The sequence below is a fragment of the Tripterygium wilfordii genome, chromosome 4, assembly GCF_013401445.1.
Source record: "Tripterygium wilfordii isolate XIE 37 chromosome 4, ASM1340144v1, whole genome shotgun sequence".
In the NCBI taxonomy this organism is placed as follows: domain Eukaryota; kingdom Viridiplantae; phylum Streptophyta; class Magnoliopsida; order Celastrales; family Celastraceae; genus Tripterygium; species Tripterygium wilfordii.
The window spans coordinates 564,572-578,967 of NC_052235.1; the positions used below are offsets into that span (position 1 = coordinate 564,572).

A 14,396-nucleotide genomic window follows, 5' to 3' on the forward strand; every position below is an offset into this window, starting at 1 on the left:
TACAAAAAGTATTGCGTCCGTAACCAAACAGGAAGGGCAATTGAGCCCTTATTCCGGATTAGGGTTAAGTCTTCTCCATCGCAGATCAGGCGCCAAAAGCTCTACAAATCGGCCTCTGTTTTTCCCGTCTACATCAAAACAGGTAAAAGCTTGTTCTTATGTGAAAATTTTCTACTTTCGTTCTCTGAAGCCTAAACTCCCTGTATTGATTTGCTTTACGGCAACCTCTGAAAGTCTTGATTTTTAGATGGATTATGAGCTCACAAAGATATTATTGAGAGTATAACTGGGACTGATGAATACTTTTATCATTCAGATAAAAGAAACGATCGATAGTGATGTGATTAAGAGAGTAAAATCAGAATTTTCAGAATTTATTGGTTTACGAGTGAATCATGGTTGCGTATGATACATTAGCGGAGCTGGTTGAATTCATTGATACTCGAATCATGGTTGAATTCATCACAATTTTTATTTGTTTATTTATTTTTAATGATGGAGGCATAAATGGTTGGTCACTGTGTTCTTTAATCAGTTTGTGTTGCTTCCCTTCACAGTTCACACTGGATTATTCTGATAGTTGGTGAAATTAGTTTAAATTCTTTGGAGGATCAAAACCCAGTTACTGAAACCTGTCTAGTTTTTGTTTAACATATGAGACAGCTGCTCAAATCTTCAGAATCAGTTAATTGGACGAAATCTGAAAACGAATGGTTGTGGTTAATTTGACTATCTGTTACAATGCTTGCTGAACAAGTTGTTCGGTGATAATGATTTTTCTGCATTCGTGATTAATAATTGTGGAATGATCTCGAGCAATAGTGCATCACCCTACTGAAAAAGCTGATTGTCACGTCATCTTCAAAAACATGTAGCATTAGAAATTTGTCGAAGATTTGTTAGGATTTTGGCGTTGTCAATGTATAGAGGTCTGTTAGATAAATCAAGGAAATGCTTAATGCATGCATAACTATTGTAGGTCCGCTTCTCCAAGAATCGTTGATAGTTACTATTTGTGGCTGAAAGAATGAATAGCCAAATCACTACAAGCAATGATCGTTCGAGGACATATTGGATTCCATCAATGGAGCGATATTTCATTGATCTTATGTTAGAGCACATGCATAGAGGAAACAGAAGCGGGCATAGCTTCAACAAGCATGCATGGACTGAGATGCTCACCACATTCAATGCACAATTTGGAACCCAGTATGACAAAGATGTTTTAAAGGGCAGATATACAAATTTGTGGAAGCAATTCAATGATGTAAAGAATCTTCTAAGTCAAGATGGATTTTCATGGGATGAAACTAGAGAAATGGTTGTAGCTGACGACAGTGTCTGGAATGCTTACATTCAGGTACATTGCTGGTTCAACCATCACTTTTATATCGTAAACATGCCTATGCCATATTTGCTAATTTGTTTTTAAAAATGTGCAGGCTCACCCTGATGCACGATCTTACAGGACTAAACCAGTGTTGAATTTCAATGATTTGCGTGTGATATACGAGTACACGACTGCAGATGGAAGATACAGCAGATCAAGTCATGATGTCGACATTGACGATGAAGTTTTAGGAGTTAATATGGGTGAGTATCTTTCTTCCATTTAGGACCTGACATAAGCTGGGTCTGTTTATCTGGACAACGGGGTATAAGCATTTTAGTGATATTCATTTCAGTGGGTTAGTTTTTGTTTTTGAGCTTATGCCTTATTTCTTATACAGGTTAATTGAAGAAACAAAAACTTAAAGAAACATGAATTTGATGGCAAATGCAGAAAGCAGGCTTTGTCCTAATTTAACGAAAACACTCAGAATAAGTGTAGCTTAATGTGTTTTGAATATATGACCTAGTTTTCATATAAGTATTATCATCATCAACACCTTTAACCCAAACTGGGTCAGCTACTTGACTCCATAGGGGAAGTCAATTTGAAGTCATTAGGTGGATTTCATGAGAAGCCTTGTTTAATTTTTCTTATCATTCCATGACAATAATTTTGCTGATGGAGAGACTTGGTCACAACCTGTAATACTAACTAAATGCATTTGATCAATGTCCGTAATACGTAGGTGATGGAATGGTCAGCCTTGCCGCTTCAAGTAGTGAGCGTCCAAGGACTGATTGGACTGCGGATATGGACCAGTATTTCATTGAACTTATGCTGGACCAAGTAGGGAGAGGAAATAAGACTGATAGTGCTTTCAACAAACAAGCATGGACCGATATGCTTGCTTTATTTAATGCAAAATTTGGTCCTCAACATGGCAAAAGGGTTTTAAGACATCGGTACAAGAAATTGTGGAAGTACTATTTAGATATGACGAAAATTTTGAACCAAAATGGCTTCTCGTGGGATGAGACTCAACACATGATTATAGCTGATGATGATGCTTGGGATGCTTACATCAAGGTATATGGAAATAAAAGTTTCTTCTCCCTGTCTCTCTGACTTTGTGTGCGTGTTTGTGTTTGCGATAATTTTGATGTATAATAATCTAATTGCAGGGGCACCCATATGCAAGGGCATATAAAATGAAAGCGTTGCCAAATTACAATGATTTGATCCTTGTTTATGGGAATGCAACTGACAATGGAAATCTAAGTTTGCATCCAGACAAAGACCTTGAAGTTGGTGTACCAGCAACAAAAGGCGGTGAGCTATAACTTTCTGTCACCAAATATATGATATTTGTGTTTCCCTAGAACCTGCATAATGTTTCACTTTCAATAAGATGTGCACTTGCTTCATGGTTTATTTTGTGGATAGTCACATGAAAGGTACTTTGTGGGTGATGAAAGGGGGTCAGAAATTGAGTCAGTTATGATTGTGAACTTTAGTGATGAAACTAAATACCATTATGCATGCAAGTGAGATCTTGATATAATTGATACTATAGGGTTCTATTTCAGCTCTCAAAAGATACCATATGGTTCCATGTACTAAGCCCAAGACTAAGATTAATATTTACTCTGTGTTTTCAGGCGAAGGACAGGGAAGTCGAACTCATTCTGGTGGTGATCGTACAAGAACATTTTGGACACCTCCAATGGATCGTTTTTTCATTGACTTATTGCTAGAGCAGGTGTATAAAGGAAATAGAATTGGACAAACATTCCTAGCCCAGGCTTGGACTGACATAGTTTTATCATTTAATGAGAAATTTCAATCTCACCATGACAAGGATGTTCTGAAGAATCGATACAAACATTTGAGGAGGCAGTATAATGACATTAAAAATCTTCTCGAGAATAGTGGGTTTTTGTGGGATGGATCCCGAGAAATGGTTGTGGCTGATGATTATATTTGGGATGCTTATGTCAAGGTTAGTCGGATCCCTTCTTATTGAGTGTAACAGACGATTTATTCTGCATCTTACAGATACAGTAAATGCAGGAACATCCTGATTCTAGATCATATAGAGTGAAAACCGTTCCAAGCTATGATAAATTATGTATTATATTTGGAGAAGAAAGTTGCGATGGAGGATACAACCGTTTGGCTGAAAATGTAGATTCTTGGCATGGAATTCCTGTTTTGATGAATGGTAATGTCTCCTTGCACTTCAGTACATGTGATGAATAAATTTAGTTTGTTATACATAATTCTGATGTCTCTCTTTGATTGGGTCAGATTTTCGGGAAAAGTCGGTCAACATCAAAAGAGTGAAAATAAATTTCATAAAATTTTCTTCTACGGGAAAAGAACAGATATGGATAACACTTGAGACCTCCAAAAAACCCCCATTTAATGTGGAGTGTTGGATGTGAAGTGGGTCCTACATGTGTGTTTTTAATCAATGACTATTTTAATGTCACATAGATTTGGGAGACTTTTGGGAGTGATATTTTGGGGGTCTCTAGCATTGTCCAACAGATATATAGATGATAGCATGCTAGTCGGGAGGACATAAGTCCCATTAGTTTTGATAGCATAAAATTTCATAAAATTTGATAGCATGCTTGATTGTTTCGTTTCTCTTCCAGCACATACATGCTTCGATCTTATACAAGTTAATTTTTCTAATTTTTAGGTGAGGATAATAGCGAATACTTCCCCACCAGTATTCTTCCTTTCACAGTTGATTGGACAGAGCCGATGGACTGTTGTTTCATTGACCTATTGCTAAAGCAAGTGACTGGGGGAAATAAGATTGATCAAACATTCAATGAGCAAGCATGGGCTCACATGGTTGATTCATTCAACTCAAAGTTTGGAGTTCAATATAACAAATATATTTTGGAAGCTCGCTATACCGACCTATTTCAAAAGCACGATGACATCAGTAATATCCTCAGTAACAGTGGGTTTTCCTGGGATGAAGCACAGCAATTGATCATTGCTGATAATAATATCTGGGAAGCTTACATAAAGGTGCATCCCTCTATACTATTATTGGTAGAGAATATTGTTTTGTTCATCTCTTCCACCAGATTGTATTGCTTAGAGTTGGATACAAAAATATGACACTAACCCTCTGAACCCACTGCCCTAGTATATCTATACATGTGTGTATGCGTATGTATCTTTTTGTTTGTTACTTCTATATGTGAGAAAGTTACTCTATTTTTTTTCTGAAATGAAACAATTATGATGAATTTGCAGGACAACCCAGAGGCTATAGCATACAGAGAGAGAAACTTAGGCGATTATAGGGATTTATGCAAAATTTTTGGGGAAAAAGGATCAGATGAAAGACTCAGTGGTCAGGCTATAAAATTGGGAACTTACCATAACTCTCTGGGATTGGAGATGGATGGAGTGCTCGGAGATCTACAAACACACACAGAAAATGTAGCATCTGCGGAGCAAAGGAAGCGGCCAAGTGTGATACTATCAGACCGCAGACGTGGCAAAGTGCAGAGAACCAGCAAGGACATGCAAAGAGTTCTTGAGATTGCAGGTGTGGTCAAAATGTTGGTGGATAACAGAGAACGCAAGGATCATAAAGCAATAGAGAATGCTATCAACGCACTTCAAGCTGTACCAGATATTGAGGAAGAGCTTTTGTTGGATGGTTGTGATCTTTTAGAAGATGAGAGAAAGGCAAAAACATTTTTGGCTCTGGATATAACACTACGAAAGAAGTGGTTACTGAGAAAGCTACGTCCAAAGGATCTGTGATTTTCAATTTGATGCAGTTTGAATGTAAATTAGTTTAGATTGATTTCCTCGCCTTCTATTTCGATTAAGCTAAACTAACTTCAAATATTGAAATTTGATTCTATTATATCCCTTCATAAGCTTGATTAGCAGGCCAAAGTATTTATGCTCCAAAAGCACATGCCAAGTTGGGTCAATGAAACCACGAATACTTCGTGAAATGAGCGATCCTGTAGTCAGCTGTATGAGTTGGTTTAGCTCACTCCAACCATATGACACCAATCCAATCATGTCTACATACAATTACTCGGTTCATATTGAAAATTTTACACTACATAGGTAACTTCCATCGGTAATCCGAGAAAGCTGAGATTGTTTAACATATTTTTGCACGAGGTACACTACGACATAAAGGGTGGTGGGGGAGTACGCTTAACAACATTGTGGGGTAACAGAAAGCCCAAACAAGATTCCAGTTCTGCACTTCACACACTATTCCCTGTATTTCAGCTTCTCATTATTAGTAGCAATCACTCTATTTGAGCTGCAGCGTACGCTTCATTCAATTTGCTAATTTCTTGAGGTGCTGAAATGTCTTCTGTTTGATCCACTGTCTGTCATACGGCAAGTAAGCCTGAATTGAGTGATCATAACTGCAATAAACAAAAAGGCACATTTAGTATCGTATCCGTGTGTGGCAAATAAGCCAGAATAGACTGATCATAACTACAAGAAACAAACAGTATAATTAGTCTCAGCACATTTACATCATGAAGCAAGCAAGCAGCAGTGACACAACTTAAAAGGCTAACGAAACTATCCTTCAGATAGGAAACAAATATCTTGTTGTTTTCTATGCCTTAGACTACCTTGTTCACAATTATACATAATCCTGTAACTTGTGTTAAGAGGACTCAAAATATCAGGATGACCACAGACCAGTGGTGCTAAAATGAACGACCACCATCTCACAGTAAGATAGAATCTTAAAGGTTGTTCAGTTTCTGGCTCTGAAGAGCTCTCGAGTGCCTCTAGGGAGAGGGAGGGAGGGAGGGGGGAGAGAGATAGAGATAGAGAGAGAGAGAGAGAGAGAGAGAGAGAGAGAGAGAGGACATACACCAATGCGCTCATGTCTGCAAGACCATCAATGAAATTGTACAGATCTCCAATGTCGTAAGTGATGTTTCTGATGGCCGGATTCAAGTCCTTGAGCTTCCTCTCGTATAGTCCACATATACCTGCAGACCATAGATGTCCAAAAGATATCTAAAAAATGCAAACAGAAACATTACGAACTCAATTAAAACAGATGCAAACATTGAAATAGATTATCAAAACAATTCATTGAACATAGAATAGCTTACATTGGATTAACTAAAAGGACCAGGGGAACTCTCGTTTTCCATTTTAACTGGGCAGGACATAAAATTTTAAGGTGCTTGATAGTTTACATTTTTATAGGATTGTTCACTCTTATAATCTTTGCTGGGGACAACTTAAAAGTAATACATACCCAATTTCTTTTTGACGCTTTGTGTCGGAGAGGAACTGAATAAATAATGCAATAAGTGCTAGTAATTAGAGGATGCATGAACCCATTAATTTCAAATTGTTAGACAGATGAAAAAAGGAGGAGGGGAAAAAATCAAACAGCCAGTGCAAAAAAAAAAAAAAAACAAAGAGTTAAATAATTCAAAAATTAATCACCCAGTGAGAGAGCCCCGCAAAAGATAAAAAAAAATCAGCTGTGACAGATTACACTGAATTCAACTTTACTAATAATATGTTTGTGAAGTTGGCTGCAATTTCCCTCTTTAATAGAAGAAGAACTTTCGACCCAAGCAGCAGAAATCAGTGACGAATGATAGCATCTACACCATGAGCAACGTACCATCCATCGCTTGGGTTATTGACCCATAATCCATAAATGTTCTACTTGCTCGATTCGGAGAGGTTTGCATCAGGATAATGGTATGCCTATTCGCCTAGAGATGAAAATAAACCACACCCAGTCAGCAGCTAAAAGGACGTATTCATCTATTCATTCAAATTAACAAACTTTTAATTGAGACGGAAGAAAAAAAAACAACAACAACTGAATATGCGCATTAACAATAAAACAATTTGAGAACCACAATAAATACAGAGAATACATTTTAGAGATTGCCACATCATAACAGAAAGCACTAGACATGTCTAGACACACGACAACAAAACACAAAACAAATGAATTAGTGCTCTCTATCAGTAATCTTGCAATGAATCTTCCCACAGAAACTTGTGGTCTATAAAGAGCTTGATCTTGCTAATTAATGGCAGAACGATTGAAATGCTTAAACCAAAATTACACAGCAAAACATACTTAGAAATGACAGAAGTCTAACTTTTCAGAAGTTTATAGTAAGACATAGACAAAAGTATCCCCAATTCATTAAGCCTAAGAAGGTGACCTGTGAATGCCAATAAACCTTCCACATAAGGCAGAATCGATCTATCTCCTCACTATTTTTGGTTCACTCACAACCAATGCCCTCCATCACTAGACATTTAATCCCAAACTACCTTATTATAAAAGCACTGCAAAACAATTATTCCAGCCAAACATCTAGCAAGAAAGTACAAAATTATCTTCCTGACTGCACCTTTAAATTGACGACCAAATACGATTCAAACTGGGTTGAAGTTCAAAATCGTTATCATTCATACGAGAACTAAAAAGAGACAAACAATCAAAATTAGTCACAAACTTGAATATCAATGTATTAACTTATACAATATGGGACCAGTTTCAAAAAACACAAAAATCTAACACAGAAAACATGTTGCAATAAAATTCAAAACCTATAGCAGAAAGGGGCCTGAAAACCCTAACCTAAATTTCTCACCTCAAAAATGGATAAAATGAAACATGAGCCAAAGAAACCTAGATTCTCTACAGATACTGTAGATAAGGAATACAACTAAAGGGATGAGATTGATTACCATGCGATGCGATACAGTAATGACCTTCCCTAGCCGCGAAAAGCGAGTAGTGGAAGTTTGCAGGGAAGGGAAGAGGAAGAGCGGAGTGAAGGAGCGAAAAGAGAATCGCGTGCGAAATTACTCCTAGAAGACAAAATACAAAAATATTTTCCACGTCATAAACGAAATGAAAGTGGACCCCTTGATTCAGACCGCTGACATGTTACCACGTTGGCTTCGACATTTTTTGACCTTTGACCGTAATATCTTTGCTTTGTTTTTTAACCTTCTTTTTTTTTTTTCCCTCTATTTCTAGAAAATGTTCTTTTTTCGTTTTCTATTTTCAAGTAATTTTTAATGTTCAGTGTTTTCTAAAATCACAACCAAACGTGTTTTTCATTTCCTAAAAAATGAAAACAAACATATCAAACAACCTTGCTAATTGTTGTTGTGCACAAATCCGTTTACACGGATATTAAAACATTCTACCTTGATCTCATACTCGAGATATTGGTTATACTCTCACCCCCAATTTACCCTCTTTCGATAGTCATCTCTCTCATATACGCTAAATATATCATGAAATTATAGATAAACCCTTCATTTGTTTACTCTTATCCTACTCCCAAAATTACGAGTAGGGTTTGAGGGTACCGTTCGGGTGAGGGTATAATTTTGAGAAATAAGTAAACAGTATGATTCCTACGTCATCGCCATCACCATCACCATCACCATCAACATCCCCATCCCCTACAACCTACAATAAAATATGTACATATTTAAATATGGATTTTTACTCGTTATATGCTAAGACCGAATTTTATTGATACATGAATATAATATGAAACTAGACTTGAAGTTTCTCTTTCTTAATAACAAGTTGCAGCATTCCCTCTTGTTCATCATCATCATCATCATCTACATTTGCTGCTGAATTCTTCTTCAAAATATCCAAGGGGATCAAATCCTCTGAATGATCAGCATTGGGGATAAGAAAGATGAAACACAATGTGCTAAACCTCAAAATGTTGCGAATCAAAATGATCAACCATAGATTTCTAAAATCAGTCCTAGTGACATTCAACAAATGCATAACAAACCCTCCACCCCATTTCGACGACAAAGAACCAAGGCTATCTATGCCAGTCAAAAGCGCGTAAAATGTGCCTTCGATGCCTAAAGGGCAAAGCCGACTGCTCAGAACCATCATCGGCATCCACCTGATTCTGGTTATGATTCTTACTACACATTCTTCTGCAACAATGAAGAAGTAGTCGGGAATTCCGAGCGCTAAGTTCCACCGGAGGACGAAGATGAGATCAAGCATTCCGCATGCGGCAAACAGGAGTTGCACAAAGAACAGTATGTGCCTGAATGGATAGTCTTTCAAGGTCTTGTGATAAATCAAAAGTCCTGCCATTGAAGCCGCTGCACCAATGGCATAAATGACCCCAACAAATTCCTGCCATTCGAACAAAGTTTTAAGAACGATCAAGTAAAACATATCAATATATGTCAAAGGTTCTATTTTTGGGGAGAGATTTATTGGGCAAATAGAGGACCTGTGAGAAAGCTGGGCCATCTTTAGGGTCTGTGTACCAATAAAACTGCGCTTCATGAGTGCTTATACTGAGAGCCAAAGAAAGGAACATGTAGAGTGAAGGTTTCCACACTTGAGGGCACTTGATTGATTCATACATGCCTGTCACTGCCACTCCTAAGCTCTCCAATGCCTGCATATGCAAATTAAAAAATAAAAATTATTATCCACATGAAAAGACAGTATTAAACCTCAAGTCATTTTCTATCTGCCTAAAGAAAACTATTATTCAAATACTTAAAAGACAGTATCATTCATCTCTACAGCTGTATTAGGATTTACTGGTTCAGAAACTACCTGGGGCAGTACCATCTCACATTATTTTATAATGAGTCAAACGAAGCTATGTTGAAAGATCAGACTATTGGACTAGTTCTTGGGTACTGTCCTCAGTAGACCAGAATGTCAAAAAAGACTAATTTTTTTCCAACTGTTGCACTACTAAAAAACTACTAAATAAAAAATGTAAATTTGCATCTTAGTTTGGAAATTAATGGCCTCCTCGATATGATTTGTTCAACCACCATATCTTTTGTCGAAAACTAAAGTAATCAGAGCACACATGGACAGTTTTGCATCACAAAGTCTCTTGCAGATGTTAATACAACTGACAATGCACAATAGCAAGAAGTAGTGGAGGGGAAATGAATTACTAACCTCCGTTTTCTCTTTCTTCTGAGGATGAAGAGTAGTCATAGCTTTAGATTCATGAATCACAAAGCCCAGAACTATGAACAATGCTGGTGGGACTGCCAAGATACTGAATGCTGCCTACAAACAGAACAAAAACACATGTCATAACATGAAATGTAATTAAGAGACTAAAATGATTTTCTACAAAGCACTACTTCTCAAATTCATATTCAAATATGACAAGATCGAACTTAAATTAGAACAAAGACCAATCAAGTATGCAGTCGTTGTTGCCATACCTGAGCTCCAAGGTGATGAACTAAGACACCACTAGTGGAGTACCCAACCAAAGCTCCAGCAGAAGAGCAAAACCAACAAAGACTCTGCATATCCGGAGCCAACTCTCTGCATTCGATACTATTTGTAGCAATACAAGCATCAATCGTGACATCTGCGATCGCCATCCCAGCAGTCAACACAATCAAGCAAATCAAAGCCACCACAACTGGCAAATTCCCAAGAAGAGCAACCATCAATGCAGAAACACCTCCAAGAACACCCGCCACAACAAAGTAAGGCTTCCTTCGGTACCCTCTCACCGGAAAAACATCAGTCAAGAGACCCCATATTGGTTTCATGACCCAAGGAATGTAATATAGGCCCATGTAGAGTTGCACTGCAGAGGGTTGGACTTTCTGGACATCTTTCCAGTAGTAGTCAGTCACTACCTTGAAGAGTGACCCAGAGAAGCCCTGACCAAGGCCATAAACGAGGGCAACTCCAATAACGAAGCTTGGGGTAAGATGAGTTGAGAGCATATGAAGCCATTGAAATGGTTGGAGAAGCAATGAGAAAGGATTGATATTGTTTTTTGTAGGAGATTGACATGGATGGTTGTGTTTGGCAGGGTTCGTTGGTTTTGAGATGAGTTCTTTGTCTTCAAGAGGATCCATGAATGAATGCTATAGTGAAAACTAGACTTTCATGGATCTGAAGATGGTGAAGGAAGGGTAAGGTCAGCGTCGACTCCAAGGATCTGGGTCCCAAAAATGAAAAACAAAGTATATTTAATTGACCCTGGCCGTCTTTATTTCAATAGTAAAATGAATACTATATTATATTCTATCTCTTGTGACATATATCAGTAATCAGTTTCTCTGGCATAATCCTTCATTTCTATGAATCAGTCAATCCTTTTATTCTTTTAAATACTAAAATACTTCAGAAAAAGTTACTTTAACCATGAAGGTCAGAGCTTTGACTTTGATTTAACCCCAAGGACCATCCCATGATTCGGGAAAATCTCATTTGCTCTCACGACTCCACAATCATAACATTCCTTCAACAATGAGACTTGCTATGCAAATGTGAGGTACAGGTACAGGAAAAGTAAAAGAAAAGAAGAAGATGAAATTGTATCTTAAGATCACACATTTGGCCCAGAAAGGACCGCTTTCACAAACAGAAAACTAAAGAGAGAGTGTAATATTTGTTAAGGCTGATGCACCTATTGACATATCGATCTATTTTTCTTGCATTAACATTGTCGTTGCAGGGTTGCGCATCTCAATGTTCACGCTGCAAGGAGCTTCTGAACGTCCTTCTGTAACAAATAAAGAGAAGAATCACATAAACAAATCAATTGTCTCTGTTAGAAGAGTTGTTTAAGTTTGGACTGCAGAAGAATGGCTCGTGTATCACATAGACTACAGCATGCTATAATAAGCACACGTGTAATCAAAGTTACATAGCATTAGTCAACGGCTAGCATCATCCCTGGCCAGCTTTCTCTGGTTTAGTGCAAGTGATGATGAAGTCTAACGACAGCTTCTTTACATATGAGCTCAGAGATGGCACAATATACTCAGAAGTTTCAGACTTCACTATGCAGTCGTCATTGCAGGAAGCATATACCTCTGTTTCTAAGGTATCAATGTGCAGTGACAACTAACAAGCCCACCTTATTGACATCCAAACTACTTTTACTGCCAATTTTTTTTTATCTCATCCTACACTTACACTTACACCGGAAGCAAGTATAAAAAAGCCATGAAGACACGTACACTTGCTGAAAAACCACTTCAAGCCACTTGCACTAATCACAAAGAGTATAATCTTAAGGAATCGGTAAGGACTTGGGAACAGTCAACATCACCCAAACAGATGAACAAACATACCTCGATTTGGAAAGGTGACGTTGTTGGTGGATATCGCTCGATAACTTTACCATTTTTGTCCACTAAGAATTTTTCAAAATTCCACTTGATCAAATCACCCAAAAATCCTCCAGCATTTGACTTCAGAAATTGGTATATTGGAGCTGTAGTAGGTCCATTCACATCAACCTATGGGACAAAAGCCATAATATTCAACTTATCATCTATCATAAATGTGTAGGAAAGGTAGAGAACGGTGCCAAAACATGTACCTTATCAAAAATGGGGAATTCAGCCTTGAACCTGGTACAAGCAAATTGTTTAATCTCTGGATTTGACCCAGGCTCTTGTCCTCCAAATTGATTGCAAGGAAACGCTAGAATTTCAAATCCTGCATTAGAAGTATCATTAGCACCATTAACTATATTCTCAGAGAACATTTTTTCCAGTATACAAAGATTTCAAACGGGTTCCAAAAATACTAAGCACTTAACTATCCACAAGGCCCGAAAGATTTGGAGACAAGCTAAATACTCTACACCAAAATAGCATTCGAGGCACCGTAGACACTAATCAATATAAACAACAAAGAATGCAAATCCATACTCTGAAAGTTTGCTAACCTTGAGTCTTGTACTTCTCGTAAATGTGGGAGAGTTCTGAGTAATTTGTTGTTGTCAAACCACTGTAGATTCAATCAAAACCAGTCATACACACATCAATCATGATAGGGGAAAAAAATAACTTTACTTGAGAAAAATACCATTTTGATGCAACATTGACAATCAAGAGAACCTTTCCCTTATATTTGCTAAGAGGGACATCTTTCGCATCAATATCCTGAACCAGGACATTTCATTCGTTAGCAAAATGAAGCCAAACCTAACATATAAGCAAATCAAATGCCAAAACTCAAGTTATTTGACAATCCCTATAAGCAGCATGATAATTATCAATCATGATCTTCCCAGTAAATTGAAAATAAAATCCATTGACAGTGAAACCAATCTCAAGTTCACAACTACATTAAACAAGAGTCAAGACCAAAAAGATGTCAATAAACCTCTAAAAATCACATATTTCCGGCCCAATTGCGATCTATGACTTCTTAGCAACCAGTGAAGCCAGTAACATACAACAAACATATGTTGCACAGCAAATAAACTTCTCAGTTTTTATCCATACTGAAAGAGGTAAGGCAAAAAAAGTCCAACCTTTACAGTGAAATCGTGTATAGTCTTCTCAGTCGCGGCTCTCGCACAAACACCCGAAGCACGAGATTTGGAGAGAAAACCGGATAGTTTCGGGGTCTGAAAAGAGAAACCATGTTGCATAAAAGCCGATTTAGATGCCCCAAGAGGGGATTTGATGAACGGGAACGAGGAGGACATAGGAGGCCAAGAGGAAGAAGAAGAGTTTTTAGTGTGCAGAGGTGAAGTGAAATTGGCAGAAAAAGACATGGAAGCCATGGTTTCCAACTTTGACACTGACGAACTTCTGGTGTTGGATGGAATCTCAATCTCCAACGATTAATGGAAATTGCTCTGTAAACTGATACTGTCGTTCCTTGCGATTGCGCCGGATGTGGTAGTGGCGGGTAATGCTACACGTGTTCTTTTTTATTTTCTGATTACAGAGACTAAAATAAATAAATGGACAAAAAGATTAGCCCATTTTAGAATATTGGGCTGGGCCGTTGGAGAAGGATAGAGATGGGCCAAGGCCTATCTCCCTCAATTTGATACACTTTTAATGATAATTAAGATTTAAATTATTGGATTAGATGAACTAAGTCTAAATGCTGTAACACAGCGTAAAGAAAATCAAAGCTTGGTTGTTTACTGCATATCTAGATAGGAGTAGGACTATTTGCCCCTCACGAGTTACTAAGCGTATCTCAATTTCTTGTCAAAATACATGATCTTAAAACACCTCA

General features: G+C 37.6%; 4 protein-coding genes across 4 annotated transcripts; 1 reads left to right on the forward strand and 3 right to left on the reverse strand.

The window, feature by feature from the left end:
* Nucleotides 1–3: 3 nt before the first annotated feature.
* LOC119997543 (L10-interacting MYB domain-containing protein) lies at nucleotides 4–5,247 on the forward strand. Its single transcript, XM_038844642.1, has 9 exons — nucleotides 4–142; nucleotides 980–1,360; nucleotides 1,443–1,593; nucleotides 2,079–2,419; nucleotides 2,515–2,662; nucleotides 2,992–3,332; nucleotides 3,404–3,554; nucleotides 4,041–4,381; nucleotides 4,613–5,247. The coding sequence occupies exons 2-9, from the start codon at nucleotides 1,028–1,030 to the stop codon at nucleotides 5,129–5,131; spliced, it is 2,325 nt and encodes a 774-aa protein (XP_038700570.1). The 5' UTR covers nucleotides 4–142; nucleotides 980–1,027; the 3' UTR covers nucleotides 5,132–5,247.
* Nucleotides 5,248–5,400: 153 nt separating this feature from the next.
* On the reverse strand, nucleotides 5,401–8,238 carry LOC119997544 (enhancer of rudimentary homolog). Its single transcript, XM_038844643.1, has 4 exons — nucleotides 8,093–8,238; nucleotides 7,002–7,095; nucleotides 6,228–6,348; nucleotides 5,401–5,763 (listed from the first exon to the last, which is right to left on the reverse strand). The coding sequence occupies exons 1-4, from the start codon at nucleotides 8,093–8,095 to the stop codon at nucleotides 5,673–5,675; spliced, it is 309 nt and encodes a 102-aa protein (XP_038700571.1). The 5' UTR covers nucleotides 8,096–8,238; the 3' UTR covers nucleotides 5,401–5,672.
* Nucleotides 8,239–8,877: 639 nt separating this feature from the next.
* On the reverse strand, nucleotides 8,878–11,458 carry LOC119997230 (probable folate-biopterin transporter 6). Its single transcript, XM_038844110.1, has 4 exons — nucleotides 10,604–11,458; nucleotides 10,329–10,442; nucleotides 9,634–9,804; nucleotides 8,878–9,533 (listed from the first exon to the last, which is right to left on the reverse strand). Exons 1-4 carry the CDS (start codon nucleotides 11,255–11,257, stop codon nucleotides 8,919–8,921), a joined length of 1,554 nt encoding a protein of 517 aa, XP_038700038.1. The 5' UTR covers nucleotides 11,258–11,458; the 3' UTR covers nucleotides 8,878–8,918.
* Nucleotides 11,459–11,636: 178 nt separating this feature from the next.
* On the reverse strand, nucleotides 11,637–14,057 carry LOC119997232 (phospholipid hydroperoxide glutathione peroxidase 1, chloroplastic-like). The gene is made up of 6 exons (XM_038844112.1): nucleotides 13,675–14,057; nucleotides 13,224–13,300; nucleotides 13,084–13,145; nucleotides 12,733–12,851; nucleotides 12,482–12,649; nucleotides 11,637–11,907 (listed from the first exon to the last, which is right to left on the reverse strand). The coding sequence occupies exons 1-6, from the start codon at nucleotides 13,927–13,929 to the stop codon at nucleotides 11,878–11,880; spliced, it is 711 nt and encodes a 236-aa protein (XP_038700040.1). The 5' UTR covers nucleotides 13,930–14,057; the 3' UTR covers nucleotides 11,637–11,877.
* Nucleotides 14,058–14,396: the final 339 nt, after the last annotated feature.

What these genes read in the sequence shown, in the direction of transcription:
- LOC119997544 (XM_038844643.1), bottom strand. An exon ending in AATAACCCAAGCGATGGATG is followed by an intron (nt 6,349 to 7,001) that starts GTACGTTGCTCA and finishes TATGGTCTGCAG; the next exon opens with GTATATGTGGACTATACGAG. An exon ending in GCAGACATGAGCGCATTGGT is followed by an intron (nt 5,764 to 6,227) that starts GTATGTCCTCTC and finishes TGTTTATTGCAG; the next exon opens with TTATGATCACTCAATTCAGG.
- LOC119997230 (XM_038844110.1), bottom strand. Translation starts at nt 11,257, where the DNA reads ATGGATCCTCTTGAAGACAAAGAACTCATCTCAAAACCAACGAACCCT. An exon ending in TTCATCACCTTGGAGCTCAG is followed by an intron (nt 10,443 to 10,603) that starts GTATGGCAACAA and finishes TTCTGTTTGTAG; the next exon opens with GCAGCATTCAGTATCTTGGC. An exon ending in ATGGCCCAGCTTTCTCACAG is followed by an intron (nt 9,534 to 9,633) that starts GTCCTCTATTTG and finishes TTCGAATGGCAG; the next exon opens with GAATTTGTTGGGGTCATTTA.
- LOC119997543 (XM_038844642.1), top strand. Translation starts at nt 1,028, where the DNA reads ATGAATAGCCAAATCACTACAAGCAATGATCGTTCGAGGACATATTGG. An exon ending in TGTACCAGCAACAAAAGGCG is followed by an intron (nt 2,663 to 2,991) that starts GTGAGCTATAAC and finishes CTGTGTTTTCAG; the next exon opens with GCGAAGGACAGGGAAGTCGA. An exon ending in AATTCCTGTTTTGATGAATG is followed by an intron (nt 3,555 to 4,040) that starts GTAATGTCTCCT and finishes TCTAATTTTTAG; the next exon opens with GTGAGGATAATAGCGAATAC.
- LOC119997232 (XM_038844112.1), bottom strand. Translation starts at nt 13,929, where the DNA reads ATGGCTTCCATGTCTTTTTCTGCCAATTTCACTTCACCTCTGCACACT. An exon ending in TACACGATTTCACTGTAAAG is followed by an intron (nt 13,301 to 13,674) that starts GTTGGACTTTTT and finishes GTCCTGGTTCAG; the next exon opens with GATATTGATGCGAAAGATGT. An exon ending in CGAGAAGTACAAGACTCAAG is followed by an intron (nt 12,852 to 13,083) that starts GTTAGCAAACTT and finishes CTTCTAATGCAG; the next exon opens with GATTTGAAATTCTAGCGTTT.